This window comes from Musca vetustissima, unplaced genomic scaffold, assembly GCF_032173495.1.
Source record: "Musca vetustissima isolate MV318-11 ecotype Yass unplaced genomic scaffold, APGP_CSIRO_Mvet_v1 utg2483, whole genome shotgun sequence".
Lineage (NCBI taxonomy): Eukaryota > Metazoa > Arthropoda > Insecta > Diptera > Muscidae > Musca > Musca vetustissima.
In genome coordinates, this window is record NW_026886224.1 from 257804 (window position 1) to 278343 (window position 20540).

Below are 20540 nucleotides of genomic sequence, written 5' to 3' on the forward strand. Positions count from 1 at the left end.
AGATAAGGCTGGGTTTTTCGAAATTCGTACTAGAACGGTACGAATAGTACTAAAAAGTACTAAATGTGATACCATTTGTATTTGGCGAACCGGTGGAGCTAGAACTATGAAATTTGGATTGGTGGTCGCTGATGGAGTGTAGGATAGGTGTAGCAAAGGGTTTTTTTGGAAATCCGAACTATAACTATCCGAAAAGTACGAAAATGTACTAAATTTGGTACAATTCTGTAGCATTTGAACGGATTGCGCTAGAAATTTGGAGTGTGAATTATGGTTGAGAAGTAGGTAGGGTCCATTTAAGGAGATGGTTTTAAAGGGTGTACTCATGTCTACGAAAAGTACTATATGGTACTATATTTGGTACAAATTTAATTTGGAGATACATATCGAGCTGGAATTCTGGAATTTGAAATTAAAAGTAGTAGTTTTAGAAATTTGTTACTTGTATGTACGGAAAGTACTAAATCGTACTATAATCGGAACAGTTTGGGATATGAACGTAGTTTTAGAAATTTGTTACTTGTGTGTACGGAAAGTACTAAATCGTACTATAATCGGAACAGTTTGAATTTGAGTGAACCGATAGAGCGAGAACAATGAAATTTGAAGTTAGGATTACTGTAGGGGTGTGGGATTGGGGTCAGGATTCAATTTATGAAAATAATACTTATGTGTACTAAACGGTACTAAATTTGGTATAATTTGAATTTTAGGAGAACCAATAGAGCTATAATCATGAAATTTGGAGTCAGGATCACTGTTGAGGTGTAAGATTGAGATATGCAGGAAGTTTTAGAAATTAGTACTAATGTGTACTAAATTTGGTACTATTTGAATTTTGGGTAAAGCGATAGAGTTGGAATGCCGAAATTTTCATTTAGTATCACTGTAGAGGTGTAGGATTGGGGTACGTAGGAAGATTTGGAAATTGGTACTACTATGTTCTAAATTTAGTACAATTTGAATTGTGGGTGAACATATAGTGGGGGGTGTAGGATTGAGGTATGTAGGAAGTTTTGGAAATTCGTACTACTGTGTACTAAATTTGGTACAATTTAAACTGTGGGTGAACCAATAGAGTTGGAATCCTGAAACTTTCATTTAGAATCACTGTGGGAGTGTAGGTTTGGGGTAGGAAGGAAGTTTTGGAAATTCGAACTACTGTGTACAAAATTTGGTACAATTTAAACTATGGGTGAACTAATAGAGTTGGAATCCTGAAACTTGGATTTAGAATCACTGTGGGAGTGTAGGTTTGGGGTAGGAAGGAGGTTTTGGAAATAAGTACTAATGTGTACTAAATTTGGTACAATTTGAATTGTGGGTGAACCGATAGAGTTAGAATCCTGAAACTTGGATTTAGGATCACTGTGGGGGTGTAGGACTACTGTGTACAAAATTTGGTACAATTTGAATTGTGAGTTAACCTATGGAGTTGAAATCATGAAACTTGGGTTTAGAATCATTGTCGGGGTGTAGGATTGGGGTATTTAGGAAGTTTTGGAAATTCGTACTACTGTGTACTAAATTTGGTGCAATTTAAATTGTGGGTGAACCAATAGAGTTTGAATCCAGAAATTTGAATCTGGAATCATTGTGATGGTGTAGGATCGGGGTATTTATGAAGTTTTGTTGGATGGTTGAACAGGGTACTTATGGAAATAATGTGTGCTAATTGGAAAATTTGGATTTGGGTGAACCTTTAGAGCTGGAATCATGAAATTTGGTACTTAATGGTAATCAAATTTAATTTATGGTCGATGTTAATACACGTTTAAATATTTCCTAGATTCGCTAACGAAGTTGCGGGCATATGCTAGTTTCTAATATTTTTAAAGAACTAATTCTAAATAATTCTCTAAACAAAATTCTAAATAATTTTTTTTAAGTTCTAAATATTTTTTTAATTACTATTTTTTTTATTCAAAATTAAAAAAAAAACTTCAACCTTCACCCCTTATTTTTTTACACACAAAAATTTGTCATCATCATCGATTCTATCACAACTACAAACAAAAAACTTCGTCATCATCATCATCATCGTTGTCGTCCTCGTCTATACGATATATTGTTTATATTTTTGTGTGTTTTTGTTTTTTCAAATATATATATATATTTACGAATACTATACGGAAAATGAAAGTTATTTATATACTCTATACGAATTACAATAACAACAGCAACAACAACAACTACAACACAATTCTACGAAAAATCAACCGTTATTTTACAACCAATTTCCAGTTAACTCAATTTATTTATAATTTCCTTTTTGATTCTTTCTTCATTTCATGTATTTCTCTTTTATTGCGGCTCGCTGCTGAACTCTCTCACGAAATCAAATCAAAACAAAAACAAACAACAGAAAATCCTTTCGTCGTACTTTCACCTTAACACGAGAATCGACCATAATAACAACAGCAACAACATCGACGTCGTCATCATCATCAGCTGAGAAGCATCGTCTACGAGTGTCTGTGTGTGTTTCGCCTCGTTGGTGTGTGCCTGCCCGTGTGTGTTTGTTTTTGGGTGGGGAGTTTCCTGAAACTTTGTAATGATGAATTTCTCCGCGTTCGGTGGTCCGTTTTCGGGTATACATCAGTTTGCCGCTAAATTTGGCCATGATACACAAACGCCACCGGGTGCCTTTACAACGCCCGGCATAAATGGCAATGTGGCCGGTGGCGGCACCACCACCGTCAATGACAATCATGTGCAACGCTATCAAACGAATGGCAATCATTTTCAACAGAATGTACCAAATGGTAAGTTGATTTTTTTCAATCTCTCTTTTTTGTTTTTGTTTTCTTTTTTCTGTTTTGCTTTAAGTGTTCTACCATTTTTCTTGGTATTTTAGTGTCTGTGTGTGTGTTTTGCATTTCATTTCATTCGTATATTCATTTTTTTCGAACTTTATTTTTTAAGATCATATGACGTCAACTATTTTGGATATTTCGGAAAGGACTAGGAACATTGTTAATGGATGTAGGTTCACTCATCATCATAATTATCATTTTTATTTTATTTATTTATTATTTTCATTCTCACTCCTCTCATCATCAACGAAAAAACTTTGCACATTTTTTCCTCATGTAGTTAGAAACGCCATTTTCATTTTTTTACTGTTCGGAAATTTCTTAGCCTAGCACAAAAAGCACGTTAGAAACAGAAAAATGTTAAGTTTTTTGGAAACTTCCATATCTGTTATGAACATATGTTACATTTTGTTGCGATCTGGCAACGCCTTCATATAGAAACAGGTTTTCAAAAAAGACACCCCTGCATTTTTTACAATAGAAAAATTAAAAATGCGTCTTTTTTGAACACCTGTTTCTATATGAAGGCGTTGCCAGATGGAAACAAAATGTAACATGTGTTCATAACAGAGATGGAAGTTTCCAAAGCACTTAACGTTTTTCTGTTTATACCGCGTTTTTTGTGCTGGGCTAAGAACTTTCCTAACTGCCCTCGTTAATCACTTCTTTACCTTTTTGACATATATTATCAATTGTGTTCCTTAAAACACATTTGATGTAAACTAGGTTTTATATTCTATTCTATGTAGTATTATATTCTATTCACATTTTTCTATGTAGTTATATTCTAACATTTTATAAATATAGGCAATTTTTTTTTGTAGAACTCTTTTATAGTTATATAACGAATTAACACCATAGGTTTCCTTCAACCAATCAAAATCCAATTAGAATTACAAATTTACTCGACGTACTGACTGCTATGCTACTACCTTTACGTTACGTGATCCACTATTTACAATATATATTGTCAACTTGACAATTATTGACAGCTGATATTAAACAAATAAATATTTAAAGAGGAGTACAACTTTACTTATTAATCCATAATGCAAGTGACGCGGATAAGATTTTTAGGTTATCGAAGTGACGCGGATAAGATTTTTAGGTTATACAAGTGACGCGGATAATTTTTTAAGGTTATCAAAATGACACAGATAATATTTTGAGGTTATCCAATTAACGAGGATAATATTTTTAGTATATCCAAGTGACTGGGATAATATTTTAGGTTATCCAAATGACGCGGATACTATATTAAGGTTATCCAAGTGATGCAGATAATATTTTTTAGGTTATCCAAGTGACACGGATAATATTTTAAGGTTATATAAATGAAGCGGATAATATTTTTGGGTTATCCAATTAACGGGGATAATATTTTTAGGTTATCCAAGTGAAGCAGATAATATTTTTAGGTAATTCCAAGTGACACGCATAATATTTTAAGGTTATATAAATGAAGCGGATATTTTTTGGTTATCCTAGTGTCGCGGATAATATCCAAGTGATGCAGATAATATTTTTAGGTTATCTAAGTGACATGGATAATATTTTAATGTTAAATAAATCAAGCGGATAATATTTTCAGATTATCCAAGTGACTCGGATAATATTTTTATACTATCCAAATGACACGGATAATATTTTTATGTTATCCACTATCTATACTTTACGTTACATGGTCAACTGTTTACAAAATATATTGTCAGCTTGACAATTATTTTAATTGCATCACTTCTCTATTTTGTAAGTGGGAGAGTTGCAGGAAATGGCAGCTCTTCACCTAACTGTAATCAAGTTAATTACTTCAAACATTTTCCCTTTTCCCCTTTTAATTGAACTAATTCACAAAATATACCCATTGAAATACTCTATATATCACTCAATGCAACTATCAGTACACAGATAAACCAATTAATTAATTATTTTCTGTATTAAAATGCGTTAAATCAATTACATTGCGGTTATACGTTACGTCGTTTACTAATTACATGACCCCATTATCCTCAACTCATTGACAGCACTTAAACCATGGTCAAATATGTAAACAAAGAAATAATAATCAACATACTGAAAGAGAGAGAGAGAGGGGAGAATTACATTTTATGTTTTCTTATTTATCATATTGCGCCTTTTAATTAAAGCCATTGCCTACTTTTTCCCATTTACACTGTTTACAGTAATGTTGCCCATACGTTACGTTGCTTACTAATTGCAAAAGCAGTAATCATTCGATTGTGACATCAGTGATCATAATGTAACACGTTATTCATACGCGCACATGTGTTGGGGATTTCATACATAGAATAACAACAAACACTGTGTTGAGAATGAAAAAAACCCAACACTGTGAAGAGTTGTCGATGTGTGTGTGTCAATGGGGTTTCAGTTGTTTTAATTGATTGTTCATGAGAGTATGCTGTTATTTACTTTCGCGAGAGAGGACGCGCGCGTGTTTTTGCCTGATGTGGGCATAGAATAACAACACTGTGAAGAGAGAGCCAAACTAATGAGCCATATACAAGAGATTTAGAAAAATATACCGTGAATTGCCAACACCAGCATAAAATGTTATGTTCTGAAAAAGTATGGTCCTACGAGAGAAATAATGTCTTATAAAGGAATGATAGTATTATAATTGATTTATTGGCAAATTAATGGAAATTTGTGTGGCCGTTAAAAAATTATAGAATAGTAGAAGAGAAAAGAGGGAGAGACAGAGAGATAAATATATAAAAATACTAATAAGGAAATTGCTTTGTTTTTTTTTTCATAAAATTGGGGAGAAATTTGCGATTTCAAATTTTGAAATTTTTGCTGCTGGTATCTGAACCTGAATTTTTTGCGACTTATAACTAAAGGAGAAGAAACGGGAGTGATAACCGAACATCAGAAACCTTAAATTCAATGATAATAGAGAGAGTACATGTCTGGCTCTGGTATGAATTAGTCTTATTAACTAAGCACAAAAATTAACAAAATAGCGAAGCTTTCAATTTAAATATGAAAGATCTTCACAGATTGGGGTTTTCCTACTTCATAGCTATGCGTTAAACTAGCTAACGTTTTGAAATTTAAAATTGATTGGAATATTAGTTTTTTGTATTCGTTCGTAAAAACACTTTTTCTGGATAACTCCACCAAAAGTCAGCCTATCTTCATTTAAGGTTATATAAATGCAGCGGATAATATTTTTAGGTTATACAATTAACGTGGATAATATTTTTAGGTGATCCAAGTAAAACGGATAATATTTTAAGGATAATAATAGGTTATCCAAGTGACGCGGATAATGGTTTTTAGGTTATCGAAGTAAAGTGGAACATGGTTTCAGGTTATCAAAATGACATAGATAATATTTTTGGGTTATCCAATGGACGCGGATAATGGTTTTTAGGTTATCCAAGTGACGCGGATAATGGTTTTTAGGTTATCCAGGTGATGCGGATAATATTTTTAGGTTATCGAAGTAAAGCGGATAATATTTTTAGGTTATCGAAGTGAAGCGGATAATATTTTAAGGTGTTCCAAGTGCCGCGGATAATATTTTTAGGTTATCCCAATGACGCGGATAATATTTTTAGGTTATCCAAGTGACGCGGATAATATTTTTAGGTTATCTAAATAATGCGGATAATATTTTTAAGTTATCCTAAGGACGCGAATAGTCTTTTTCTGTTATCTAAATGACGCGATATTATTTTTAGGTTATTCAAGTGATACAGATAATATGCTTTGGTTATTCTCAATGGCTCGAATAATATTTTTATGCTTATAATATTTTTTGGTTATCCAACGCGGATGTTACTTTACCCTTATCCAATTGACGCGGATAATATTTTAGGTTATCCAATTGACGCGGATAATATTTTTAGCATATCCAAGTGGCACGGATAATATTTTAAGGTTATATAAATGAAGCGGATAATATTTTTAGGTTATGCAAGTCCACGGATAATATTTTTATTTTATCTAAGTGACGCGGATAATATATTTTACGTTATCCAAACGACTTGGATAACATTTTTAGGTTATCCAAATAAAGTGGATAATATTTTCAAGTTATTTAAATAAAGTGTATACAATTTTTAGGTTTTCCAAATGACTCGAATTACATTTTGAAGTTATTCCAATAACGTGGATTGCATTTGGTTATTTAAGTGGAATGAATAATATGTTTATATTGTCCTAAGAACTTGGATAATATTTTTAGGTTATTTAAGTGAGGCGAATACTATTTTTAGGTTATCCAAATACATCGGATAATATTTTTAGGTTATTAAAATGAACCGAATAATATTTTTATGTTAACCAAATGAATCGGATTTAACTTTTGGGCTTATCCAAGTGACGTGGATAATAATTTTTGGTTATACAAAGGACACGGATAATAATTTTAGATTATCCAAATAAAGTATATGACGACGCTGATAATGTTTTTATGTTATCCAAATAAAGTGGACATATTTTGTTTTATAATGAGGTATGGTTTTTTATAATATTAAAATAATGTGAATAATTATTAAAGGTTTCCGAAAAAAACGGGTAATATTTTTAGGTTATCCAAATCGAAGTTTTGGGCCTCGTCGAATAATTCATAGATTTGTTTCTAATTTCTCTCTGTTTTTCAATTCGCTTTCAATCATAGAATTAGTTTTTAGGTATCTAAGTGAGATTTTTTTTTTGTTCAAATGATTACATATGGACAATAGAAAAAACACATACATGCATACATATTATACTTAACTATACATTATACATTATATACTTAACTATATGTATATAATTTATCTAAGTATGTATTTATGTACATAGATATGTGAAATATATAAGTTGTGTGTTGACTCATTACCTTTCACTACCACCATTTGATTTTATTTTTTTTTTTCATTACACTTCTAAACAGCAACAACAAACTTTCAAACGCACACACATACACGCATGTGTGTGTGTGTGTGTTTTTTCCTAATATGTGTTTGTATGCGCCCATATTATACACTAAATAATAATAACAACAACAAAAACAACATTAAGCGCAATAACCAAGAAATGTTGTGCTGTATTAAAAAGCAGTACTACCCCCGGTTAAAGTTTAGTTACCACACCGCCAACATTAAAAATACGCTCGCCTGCTTGCTCTCTTCACTTACACTGACACTCACACACATGCACATGTCAAAACACTTGCATTGCATGCTACACATTGACAGAAGAGGGAACCCGCACACATATTTGCCAAGCATTTCGTATTTTTTTCGTGTAAACAATCCTCTTCTACTTCTGGTTGTCGTGTTCAGCGAAAGCCTGCCTGCCTCATTGTTGTTGTTGTTAATATAGCAGTAGTGTGTGTGTGTAATCACCACTCTGTCGACCAACCAACCAACCACCCACCCTTGTTTGTTTTGAACCCTAAAAGTGAAATGGAAAAGCTATCATTTGTTGTTGTTCTTGTTTTTGTTGTTGTTGCCATCAAAATGCAATGAACTCTGCGAGCTACTACAATTGTACACTTTTCTTCTTCTTCTACGTCGTTTTCTTTTTCTTATACTTGTGTGTTTTCCTTTTTGCTCTGTTATTTTTTTTTTCATTCTTTCCTTTTCAATTTTCTCATCCAAAAGTTGTTTTGCTGCTGATGATGTTTTTTCTTCTTCTTCCTATTTTAGTGTGTTATTATTTACTTGTTGTTGTTGTTGTTGCAGTTATTTTGATATTTCCCATTTTTTTCATTCCATTCCCTGTTAACTGTGAATGTTCCTTCCATGAAAATACAACGGCCAAAACTATTCTTGGTATTAAAACGGGTCCTTCCTTTGTTGTTACTGCTGTTTATTTTTTCTTCGATTCTTTTTTCTGTTATTTTTGTTGTTGTCCAAAAGTCTATTGACTCTTGGCGGAATCTCATAATGACACGTTGCAGTTGTGTTCGACGATGAAGAAGAAAAATACGAAACAAAAAGGGGAGAGAGGGTTGGTGGCAGTTGTTCTTTGAAGTTATTGCACTGGACTGCACCACCTACCCTTGGCGTTATGGCCAAGGGCCAGTTTTTTTTTTTTTAACTGGACTTAAATTTGGTATTTCCTACACTTTGTGGAAATTCCAGGAATTTTATTTTTGTGACGAGAAAATTATTTTCACAGATTTAAAGAGCGAAGCCATATAAAATTTTAAAGCAACATTTGTGTTGTTGTTTTTTCTTCTTCTTCCTCCACTTCTATTGTTTTTAATTGTGAAGCCTATCCTATGAAAGTGTGACAGTGGCTCAAAGTAATAACATTTTTTGATCAGTTTTATTGAAGAAAAATTAAAATAAATTTCCAAAAAATTAATTATACGCGATATTTGGATATTGGAAAAGATATTATCCACGAAATGTGGATAACAAATTTATCCAATGTATTAAAAAAATACAAAATACCCATATTAATAAAAAAAATATCTGTATTTATTTTTTGGAACAATTCTAAACTCACACACGATGTTTGAATAACGACAAAATATTCACAATATTTGGATTAGGAAAAAATAATAATAATTACCGATGGATAAGCAAACACATTCATGATGTTTTGATAAAAAAAAATGATTATCCAACATAATTGGATAAAGCTTTAAAAAATTATCTGCCCTATTGGATAATTAAAAAAATTGTATCCCGATTTTTTCTATGAGGTAAAAATAGTTGCCTCCTCAACCTCCTTAACTTTAAAAGAGAGTCCGTGTTATTTCGAAAACTTAAAAATTTTATCCACTCCACACGGATAACAAAAAATTTGAATAAACTTAAATATTTGAATAACCTTAAAATACTATCCACGCTATTTGTATAATCGAAAAATTTTATCCGTGTACTTTGGATAACCTAAAAATTTTATACCCGTACATTCGATAAACTAAAAATATTATCCGCGCTATTTAGATAATCGAACAATGTTATCCCCGTACTTGAGATAACCTAAAATTTTTATCCGCGCTATTTGGATAACCTAAAAATATTCTCCATGCTATATGGATATTCGAAAAATAATATCAGCGTACTTTGGATCATCTAAAATTGTTATCCACTTTCTTTGGATAACCTAAAAAAATTATACGCGTATTTTGAATAACCTAAAATCGTTATCGCCCTTTTTGGATAACCTAAAACTAGTATCCATGCTATATGGATAAACTAAAAATATTATCCATGCTATTTGGATAATCCGAAAATGTTATCCGCGTACTTTGGATAACATGACATTTTTATCCGCGCTATTCGGGTAATTGAAAAATGTTATCCGCGACATTAGGATAACCTGAAAATGTTATCCGCGTCATTTGGATAACATAAAAATGTTATCCGCTTTCTTTGGATGACCTGAAAATATTATCCGTGTACTTTGGATAACCTAAAAAAGTTATTCGTCCTTTGGACAACCTAAAATTTGTATTCGCGTACTTTGGATAACCTGAAAATGTTATCCGCGCACTTTCGATAACCTAAAAATGTTATCCGCGTCGTTTGGACAACCTGAATATATTATCCGCACTATTTGGATAATCGAAAAATATTATCCGCGTTCTCTGGATAACATAAAAACATTATCCACGACATTTGGATAATTGAAGAATGTTATCCACGTCATTAGGATAACGAAAAAATGTTATCCGCTTTATTTGGATAACCTGAAAATAATATCCGCGTCATAAGGATAACCTAAATATGTTATCTGCTTTATTTGGATAATCTGAAAATGATATCCGGGTCATAATGATAACCTAAAATGGTTATCCGAGTCATTAGGGTAACCTAAAAATGTTATCCGCATTATTTGGATAACCTAAATTTGCTATCCACGTACTTCGGATAACATAAAAATGTTATCCACCTGATTTGGAGAACCTAAAATGTTATCCACGTACTTTGGATAACCTCAATCTATTATCCATGCTATTTGGATAATCGACAAATTTTATCCGTGTCATTAGGATAACCTAAAAATGTTATCCGTCTCATTTGAATAACCTAAAAATTTTATTCGCGTGCTTTGGATAACATAAATTTGTTATCAGCATACTTGGGATAAACAAAAATGTTATCCACGTCCTTTCGATAAGTGTTATTCGCGTCTTTTGGATAACCTAAACATGTTATCCGCGTACTTTGGATAACCTAAAATTTTATCCGGATAACCTAAAATTCTATCCGACTAACCTTGGGATGTTATCCGCGTATTTTGGATAACCTAAAAATATTATCCACGACATTAGGATAACCTAAAAATATTATCCACATACTACAATTTTTATCCTTGTACTTTAGATAACCTGAAAATGTTATCCGCGCTATTTGGATAATCGAAAAATGTTATCCGCGTATTTTGGATAGCTTCAAAATGTTATCCGCGTCATTAGGATAACCGAAACATGTTATCCGCGTACCTTGGATAACCTAAAATTGTATCCGACTAGTTTGGATAACCTGGAGATGTTACCCGCGTATAAACTGATAATGTTATCCGGGTCATTAGAATAAACTGATAATATTATCCGCGTCATTACGATAACCTAAAAATGTTATCCGTGTACTTTCGATAACCTAAAAATTTTCTCCGCGCCATTTGGATAATCGAAAAATGTTATCCGTGTATTTCGGATAACCTAAAAATATTATCCACGACATTTGGATAATCGAAAAATGTTATCCGCATATTTTGGATAACCTGAAAATGTTATCCGGGTCATTAGGATAAACTAAAAGTATTAATCGTCATATTTGGATAACCTAAAAATATCCAAGACATTTGAATAATTGAAAACCTTATCCGCGAATTTTGGATAACCTGATAAAGTTTATCCGCGTCATATATTATCCGCGCTATTTGAATAATCGAAAAATGTTATCCGTGTCTTTATGATAACTTGAAACTGATATCGGCGTCATATGGATAACCTAAAAATGTTGTCCGCTTTCTTTAAATAATTGAAAAATCTTATACGCGTACTTTGGATAACCTAAAATTTTATCCGCGTCATTAGGATATCATAAAAATGTTATCCGCTTTCTTTAAATAATTGAAAAATGTTATACGCGTACTTTGGATAATCTAAAATTGTTATCCGCTTACTTTGGATAGCCTAAATTTGTTATCCGCGTGCTTTGGATATCCTAGAAATGTTATCCGCTTTCTTCGGATAACCTGAAAATGTTATCCACGTCCTTTGGATAACATAAAAATGTTATCCGCGTACTTTGGATAACCTACATTTGTTATCCGCATACTTTTATTACCCTAAATATTTTATCCGCATCATTAGGATAACCTGAAAAATTTATTCGCGTTATTAGGATAACCTAAAATATTATCGACGTCATTAGGAAACCCTAAATTTTTATCTGGCTTAATCGGATAATTTAAAAATGTTATCAGCTCACTTCGAATAACCGGAAAATGTTATCCGTGTTCTTTTGAAAACCTAAAAATGTTATCCGCGTCATCAAGACAACCTAACAGTTTTATCCGCCTTAATAAATAAATTTCAATAATTAAACAAAAATTTAATACATCTAAAAATTGTCAAACTGCACTTAAAATTTCAAAAAAGAAAATTAATTTGAGCCACTGTATAATTAATTTTAAAGCAGCCATGTAAACTCACCCCTACTCTCTTTCTTCTTTTTCTCTCTCTCCCACTTGCTTCCATTCAATATTTCATTATTTTAAATAATTAGATTCAATCTAAAAATGTTTTATATTTTTCCAACATCCAGCAGCTCATTAAAAATTCTAATTGGAAAAATTCAACCTCCAACTCTCTTTATCCATGCTGCAACTCTCACCATTAACTATTTACTGTGATTGATTATGGCGCGGTTATCGTCGTTGTTGCTGTTGCTGTTATCATTGTTTTTGTATTTTCCATATCAAGGATTATATGAATTATATAAATTTGCAATAAATATAACTCCACTCTTATCAGCTTCAAATGCAATTTACAATTTTATTAATTAGATATTTTGTATAACAACCGCAAAAAAATGCACGAGAGAAAAATAGAGGAGAGAGTAATGGGTGGTGGGGGGAGAATAATGGGCGGATGGAGATACAAATAAATCAAATAAAAACACTATTTATGTGGATGGAATGTGAATTTGGTTTGGTTTGGTGGAGGGCTGGAGGGTTGACAGGGCGCGTCACACGCACACACACACACCCATACATGCATACGTATGAATGTATGATCTGCTGTACTTTTTGTGTTTTGTTTCGTAGGCAGAAATGCTGCTACGAAATAAGCAAAAGTTCATTGCACTCGAAAAAATGCAAAAGTTCAATAAAATTAAAGCGGCGAACTTTTTTCCTGCTGCTACTTCTGGCTGGCTTGGGATTCTTCGTGTACTCAGTATTATTATTATCATCATTATTTGAGCTTCAATCTTCTCATTATTCGATAAGGGTGGGTGACGGTGTGTGATAGTGGCATAAGGTAATGAGGTTGCATACATGGATCGATGAATAGTGGTGGTAATTATAAACTTCCCCCATCTTCACGGTTAATTTTTACATTAAAAACAGAAAATAAAAATTCTGGATACACAAACATGATTACACACATACATTTACACACATGTGTGTGTGTATTTACTTTGTAAGAAGATACCATTCGATTCGATGTCTCTTTAAAGAAATCAAAAGTTAAACATATTAAATGTCATACTTAAGTGGTGAATAATGACAAAGGGGATGTCTTTAAAGAATTTAGAAAGGCTGAATTGAAAATTCTCCCATAGAAACCTTAATTCAGCCAGGCTGAATTGAAGATTTCATAAGGAAATCTTAATTCAGCCAGTCTGAATTGAAGATTTCCAATCGGGAACCTAATTCAGCCGGGCTGAATTGAAGATTTCCTATAGAAACCTTAATTCAGCCAGGCTGAATTGAAGATTTCCCATCGGAAACCTAATTCAGCCGGGCTGAATTGAAGATTTCCCATCGGAAACCTAATTCAGCCGGGCTGAATTGAAGATTTCCTATTGTATTGAAGATTTCCGATGGAAACCATAATTCAGCCAGGCTGAATTGAAGTCTACCTATGGAAAACTTAATTCAGCCACGCTGAATTGAAGTCTACCTATGGAAAACTTAATTCAGCCAGGTTGAATTGAAGTTTACCTATGGAAAACTTAATTCAGCCAGGCTGAATTGAAGTTTACCAATGGAAAACTTAATTCAGCCAGGCTGAATTGAAGTTTACCAATGGAAAACTTAATTCAGCCAGGCTGAATTGAAGTTTACCTATGGAAAACTTAATTCAGCCAGGCTGAATTGAAGTTTACCTATGGAAAACTTAATTCAGCCAGGCTGAATTGAAGTTTACCTTTGGAAAACTTAATTCAGCCAGGCTGAATTGAAGTTTACCAATGGAAAACTTAATTCAGCCAGGCTGAATTGAAGTTTACCTTTGGAAAACTTAATTCAGCCAGGCTGAATTGAAGTTTACCAATGGAAAACTTAATTCAACCAGGCTGAATTGAAGTTTACCTATGGAAAACTTAATTCAGCCAGGCTGAATTGAAGTTTACCTATGGAAAACTTAATTCAGCCAGGCTGAATTGAAGTTTACCTATGGAAAACTTAATTCAGCCAGGCTGAATTGAAGTTTACCTATGGAAAACTTAATTCAGCCAGGCTGAATTGAAGTTTATTTGTGGAAAGCTTAATTCAGCCAGGCTGAATTGAAGTTTACCTATGGAAAACTTAATTCAGCCAGGCTGAATTGAAGTATACCTAAGTAAAACTTAATTCAGCCAGGCTGAATTGAAGTTTACCTATGGAAAACTTAATTCAGCCAGGCTGAATTGAAGTTTACCTATGGAAAACTTAATTCAGCCAGGCTGAATTGAAGTTTACCTATTGAAAACTTAATTCAGCCAGGCTGAATTGATGATTTCCCATAGAAACCTTAATTCAGCTGGGCTGAATTGAATTTTTCTGGTCTGTTCAAACCATTATAACACTAAAAATAATCACTTTCTATGTCGTTAATGATCATTAACCAGGACAACAACAAAAACACACAAAACTTTGTTAAGTTAGTCACAACGTCAATATTTGTTGGCCGGCCATTGTTGGTCGAGTAGAGTAGAATGCAAAAACAGAAACAACCCCGGTATTTTTGTAGTAAGAGCCTTACCACCAACACCAACAAACATTGTGACATACAAACATACATATGTATATGTATGAAACAATTGTAGACAAATATGAGTAGATTTTTTAAACACACACACACCCATTATGTTTTAATGCAGTGGTTTGTGGCCATATGTGTCTGTCTGTGTGTGTTTGAGATTGTATTAGTTTGTTAGTATGTATTAGTAGTAAAACCTGCTACGACGACGGAGTATGATGTATATTTTTATTATATACTACAGGCCTCCTATGTACTTTTGTTTTTGTACATATATATCTTATTTGAAAAATCGACTAGAAATGGGGGTACTACATGTCTGCGTTTGGGGGTAAATGATGTATATAAGTGAAGTTGTTGTATTTGTTGTTGTACTGTAAATATATAAAACACTTACATCTTCATACCAATCAGTCTCTGGGATGCACTTTCTCTTGGGGTGGTGGGGAACTGGGGTCATTTGGCCGCCATTTTGATTATTATTTAAAGTCAATTTTCTATTACAAAAAGCCAATACAGTCCTGCGGAACTAGGTTTTCAATAGGAAATCTTCAATTCAGCCCGGCTGAATTAAAATTTCTATAGGTTAACTTCAATTTAGCCCGGCTGAATTAAAATTTCTACAGGTTAACTTCAATTTAGCCCGGCTGAATTAAGATTTCCATAGGTAAACTTCAATTCAGCCCGGCTGAATTAAGTTTTCCATATGTAAACTTCAATTCAGCCTGGCAGAATTAAGTTTTCTATACGAAATCTTCAATTCAGCCCAGCTGAATTAAGGTTTCTATAGGAAATCTTCAATTCAGCCCAGCTGATTTAAGGTTTCTATAGGAAATCTTCAATTCAGCCCAGCTGAATTAAGGTTTCTATAGGAAATCTTCAATTCAGCCCAGCTGAATTAAGGTTTCTATAGGAAATCTTCAATTCAGCCCAGCTGAATTAAGGTTTCTATAGGAAATCTTCAATTCAGCCCAGCTGAATTAAGGTTTCTATAGGAAATCTTCAATTCAGCCCAGCTGAATTAAGGTTTCTATAGGAAATCTTCAATTCAGCCCAGCTGAATTAAGGTTTCTATAGGAAATCTTCAATTCAGCCTGGCTGAATTAAGGTTTCTATAGGAAATCTTCAATTCAGCCTAGCTGAATTAAGGTTTCTATAGGAAATCTTCAATTCAGCCTAGCTGAATTAAGGTTTCTATAGGAAATCTTCAATTCAGCCTAGCTGAATTAAGGTTTCTATAGGAAATCTTCAATTCAGCCTGGCTGAATTAAGGTTTCTATAGGAAATCTTCAATTCAGCCTGGCTGAATTAAGGTTTCTATAGGAAATCTTCAATTCAGCCTGGCTGAATTAAGGTTTCTATAGGAAATCTTCAATTCAGCCTGGCTGAATTAAGGTTTCTGTAGGAAATCTTCAATTCAGCCTGGCTGAATTAAGGTTTCTGTAGGAAATCTTCAATTCAGCCTGGCTGAATTAAGGATTCTATAGGAAATCTTCAATTCAGCCCGGCTGAATTAAGGTTTCTATAGGAAATCTTCAATTCAGCCTGGCTGAATTAAGGTTTCTATAGGAAATCTTCAATTCAGCCTGGCTGAATTAAGGTTTCTATAGGAAATCCTCAATTCAGCCTGGCTGAATTAAGGTTTCTATAGGAAATCTTCAATTCAGCCTGGCTGAATTAAGGTTTCTATAGGAAATCTTCAATTCAGCCTGGCTGAATTAAGGTTTCTATAGGAAATCTTCAATTCAGCCTGGCTGAATTAAGGTTTATATAGGAAATCTTCAATTCAGCCTGGCTGAATTAAGGTTTATATAGGAAATCTTCAATTCAGCCTGGCTGAATTAAGGTTTCTATAGGAAATCTTCAATTCAGCCTGGCTGAATTAAGGTTTCTATAGGAAATCTTCAATTCAGCCTGGCTGAATTAAGGTTTCTATAGGAAATCTTCAATTCAGCCTGGCTGAATTAAGGTTTCTATAGGAAATCTTCAATTCAGCCTGGCTGAATTAAGGTTTCTATAGGAAATCTTCAATTCAGCCTGGCTGAATTAAGGTTTCTATAGGAAATCTTCAATTCAGCCTGGCTGAATTAAGGTTTCTATAGGAAATCTTCAATTCAGCCTGGCTGAATTAAGGTTTCTATAGGAAATCTTCAATTCAGCCTGGCTGAATTAAGGTTTCTATAGGAAATCTTCAATTCAGCCTGGCTGAATTAATATTTCCATAGGTAAAATTCAATTCAGCCCAGCTGAATTAATTTTTCCATAGATAAAATTCAATTCAGCCCGGTTGAATTAAAGTTTCTATAGGAAATCTGCAATTAAGCCTGGCTGAATTAAGGTTTCCATAGGAAATCTTCAATTCAGCCCGGCTGAATAAAGGTTTCCTAAGGAAATCTTCAATTCAGCCCGTCTGAATTAAAGTTTCTATATGAAATCTTTAATTTAATTTCAAATTGTGATTACCCCCGGTACTGTTTTTATTGTCATTATTGTCATTACTCAACATACCACATGTCATTGTTTCACTATATATGTATATAATATATATAGTGGCCATATATAACATTTTGTTGTTGTTGTATTAGTAAGCCCAACTCACTATATATCACAAACACACACACACATATGTGTGTGTTTACAACCCCCCAATAAAAGACCTCTGAGAAAAAAACAACAACATTCACTCTCACTCTCAGTTTTTCTATACTCTCACTCTCATCATCGTCATCATCCACTCATGCTTCCTCTTCATATGCACGTACGTGTGTATGAGTACATCATACTACCGGCTTTTTTACCAACGTTTTTCCATCATTCTCCAATATTTGTTTTTTTACTCTCTCCCTCGCACTTTCTCTCCCTTTTAACTATGGCCGCCTATGTGTCATTAACCACTTTAAAAGTCAGCATTGGGTTTTGTTTTATTTTTTTATAATTTCTCCCCTTTATTTCAGCCTTTTTAAAGGCCTATTGGGGTCCATGGTCTCCCCTATTTTAAAGCGTGTGTATGTGTGTGTGTGTGAGAATGAATCTCATATATGTGGCCCCCAATTGGGGTTGAGTTTCTAGTTTTATTTATCTACAAACTCACCACACACACATGCTCTCCCATCACCAACCACCAACTACCCTACGACAACTAAGTCTCACTCTCGTTCTCTGTTTTGCACTCAACCACCAGCATTTCGCCTCTCCCAACACAGTGGGTTTTAATTTGCCCCATTGCCAATTCAAACTTCATTTTCTATGCCCTTTCATGGGGGCTTTGTACTGCCAGCCATCCATCCAAGCGACTTTGACTTTGCCTTGTGCTCCACTTTGTCAGGTCTTCCTTGTAACTCAACTCTCGGTGGCGCTAAAATTCTAGGTTGGTTGGTTGTTAACTTGGCTTACATTCTTTCCACCATGCCGCCGCCGTTAGTTTACAGTTTACAATTTTCGTTTTCATTTTCCGTTTGTGTTTCTGTTTACGTTTGCCACTTCTAGGCCAGCAGCAAGCATGCTGCATTCTTTACAGGATGTCGTCCTTATATTTACTTTTTGCTTTACATCCTCTACTTCTATGTTTCTGTTCTGTTGTTGTGTGTCAAAAGCATGCCAAGTGAGAGTTGAATGTTTTGGCCAGTTTTTGTTTTGCTACGTTTCTCCACAATTTTCTCATATGAAAGTGAAATTGAAATGTTATTACTACACTATTTCAAATGGAAGGCACTGTTAAGAGTTGTACCTTAGGCGCTCTCTCTCACACACACTCTCTTTTTAATACGAAACAGATGATGGCCACATTCTCTTTGAGGGAATTAATTAGTATCACAAATCTCTTTGAAAATAAATGGAAACTTCGTGGCAGAATTGAAATTTCTAAAGGTTACCATAGGAAATCTTCAAATCAACTAGGCTGAATAGAAGATTTCCTATGGAAACCTTAAATCTGCTGGGCTGAATTGAAGATTCCCTATGGAAACCTTAATTCAGCCAAGCTGAATTTAAGATTTCCTATGGAAACCTTAATTCAGTCAAGCTGAATTGAAGATTTCCTATGGAAACCTTAATTCAGCCAAGCCGAATTGAAGATTTCCTATAGAAACCTTAATTCGGCCAAGCTGAGTTGAAGATTTCCTATGGAAACCTTAATTCAGCCAAGCTGAATTGAAGATTTCCTATGGATACCATTAGAAACCTTAATTCAGCCAAGCTGAATTGAAGATTTCCTATGGATACCATTAGAAACCTTAATTCAGCCAAGCTGAATTGAAGATTTCCTATGGAAACCTTAATTCAGCTGGGCTGAATTGAAGATTTCCTATGGAAACCTTAATTCAGCTGGGCTGAATTGAAGATTTCCTATGGAAACCTTAATTCAGCTGGGCTGAATTGAAGATTTCCTATGGAAACCTTAATTCAGCTGGGCTGAATTGAAGATTTCCTATGGAAACCTTAATTCAGCTCGGTTGAATTGAAGATTTCCTATGGAAACCTTAATTCAGCTGGGCTGAATTGAAGATTTCCTATATAAACCTTAATTCAGCTGGGCTGAATTGAAGATTTCCTATGGAAACCTTAATTCAGCTGGGCTGAATTGAAGATTTCCTATAGAAATCTTAATTAAGCTGTGATGAATTGAAGATTTCCCATAGAAATTTTAATTCAGCAGTGCTGAATTGAAGTTTTCTTATAGAAATCTTAATTCAGCTGTGCTGAATTGAAGATTTCCTATAGAAATCTTTATTCAGCTGGGCTGAATTGAAGATTTCCTATAGAAATCTTTATTCAGATGGGCTGAATTGAAGATTTCCTAAAGAAATCTTAATTCAGCTATGCTGAATTGAAGATTTCCAATAGACATCTTAATTCAGCTGTGCTGAATTGAAGATTTCCTATAGAAATCTTAATTCAGCTGTGCTGAATTGAAGATTTCCTATGGAAACCTTAATTCAGCTGGGCTGAATTGAAGATTTCCTATGGAAACCTTAATTCAGCTGGGCTGAATTGATTTTTCCTAATTCACGAAAGACCTATGGAACTTAATTCAGCTGGGCTGAATTGAAGATTTCCTATGGAAACCTTAATTCAGCTGGGCTGAATTGAAGATTTCCTATGGAAACCTTAATTCAGCTGGGCTGAATTGAAGATTTCCTATGGACACCTTAATTCAGCTGGGCTGAATTGAAAATTTTCAATGGATACCTTAATTAAGCTGTGCTGAATTGAAGAAAACCTATGAAAATTTCTTTTTAACCCAGCTGAATTAGGTTTCCAATAGAAAAACTTCAATTCTGCGAATCTGTGTGATCTTTTATTTTTGGATAGGTGGCGTATGATCCACATATTCACCTCCCCACTTCGTGAAATATTATTCATACGCTCCATGGTACCCTTGCTCTTTTTTTTAAATTCAAACTTCTAAGTCTTCCGTATAAATTTCCACAAAATCCATCACACCCCACACCACCTCCTCTCCGTTGCCAAGAAATTCCTCAATTGTGTAGCGTTCATTGAAATCAATGTCAATAATCTAACCAAAAATAAAAACCGCCAACAACAACCGCTTC

The 20540-nt window shown here is 33.8% G+C and overlaps 2 protein-coding genes across 3 annotated transcripts in view; one reads left to right on the forward strand and one right to left on the reverse strand.

Annotated features, from left to right (window-relative positions):
• The window catches only part of LOC133333764 (transcription initiation factor TFIID subunit 7), a 188462-nt gene that overhangs the window by 117517 nt on the left and 50405 nt on the right, over positions 1-20540 (reverse strand). The window lies entirely within an intron of this gene.
• LOC133333737 (uncharacterized) overlaps positions 2555-20540 on the forward strand; it is a 32967-nt gene continuing 14981 nt past the window's right edge. Inside the window, exons 1-2 of one of the 2 annotated variants that reach the window (XM_061542028.1) lie at positions 2555-2765; positions 2926-2985. In XM_061542028.1, the coding sequence (XP_061398012.1) occupies positions 2555-2765; positions 2926-2985 (271 nt within the window). The remainder of the gene's footprint in view (positions 2766-2925; positions 2986-20540) is intronic. The other variant, XM_061542029.1, reaches the window with a different exon arrangement.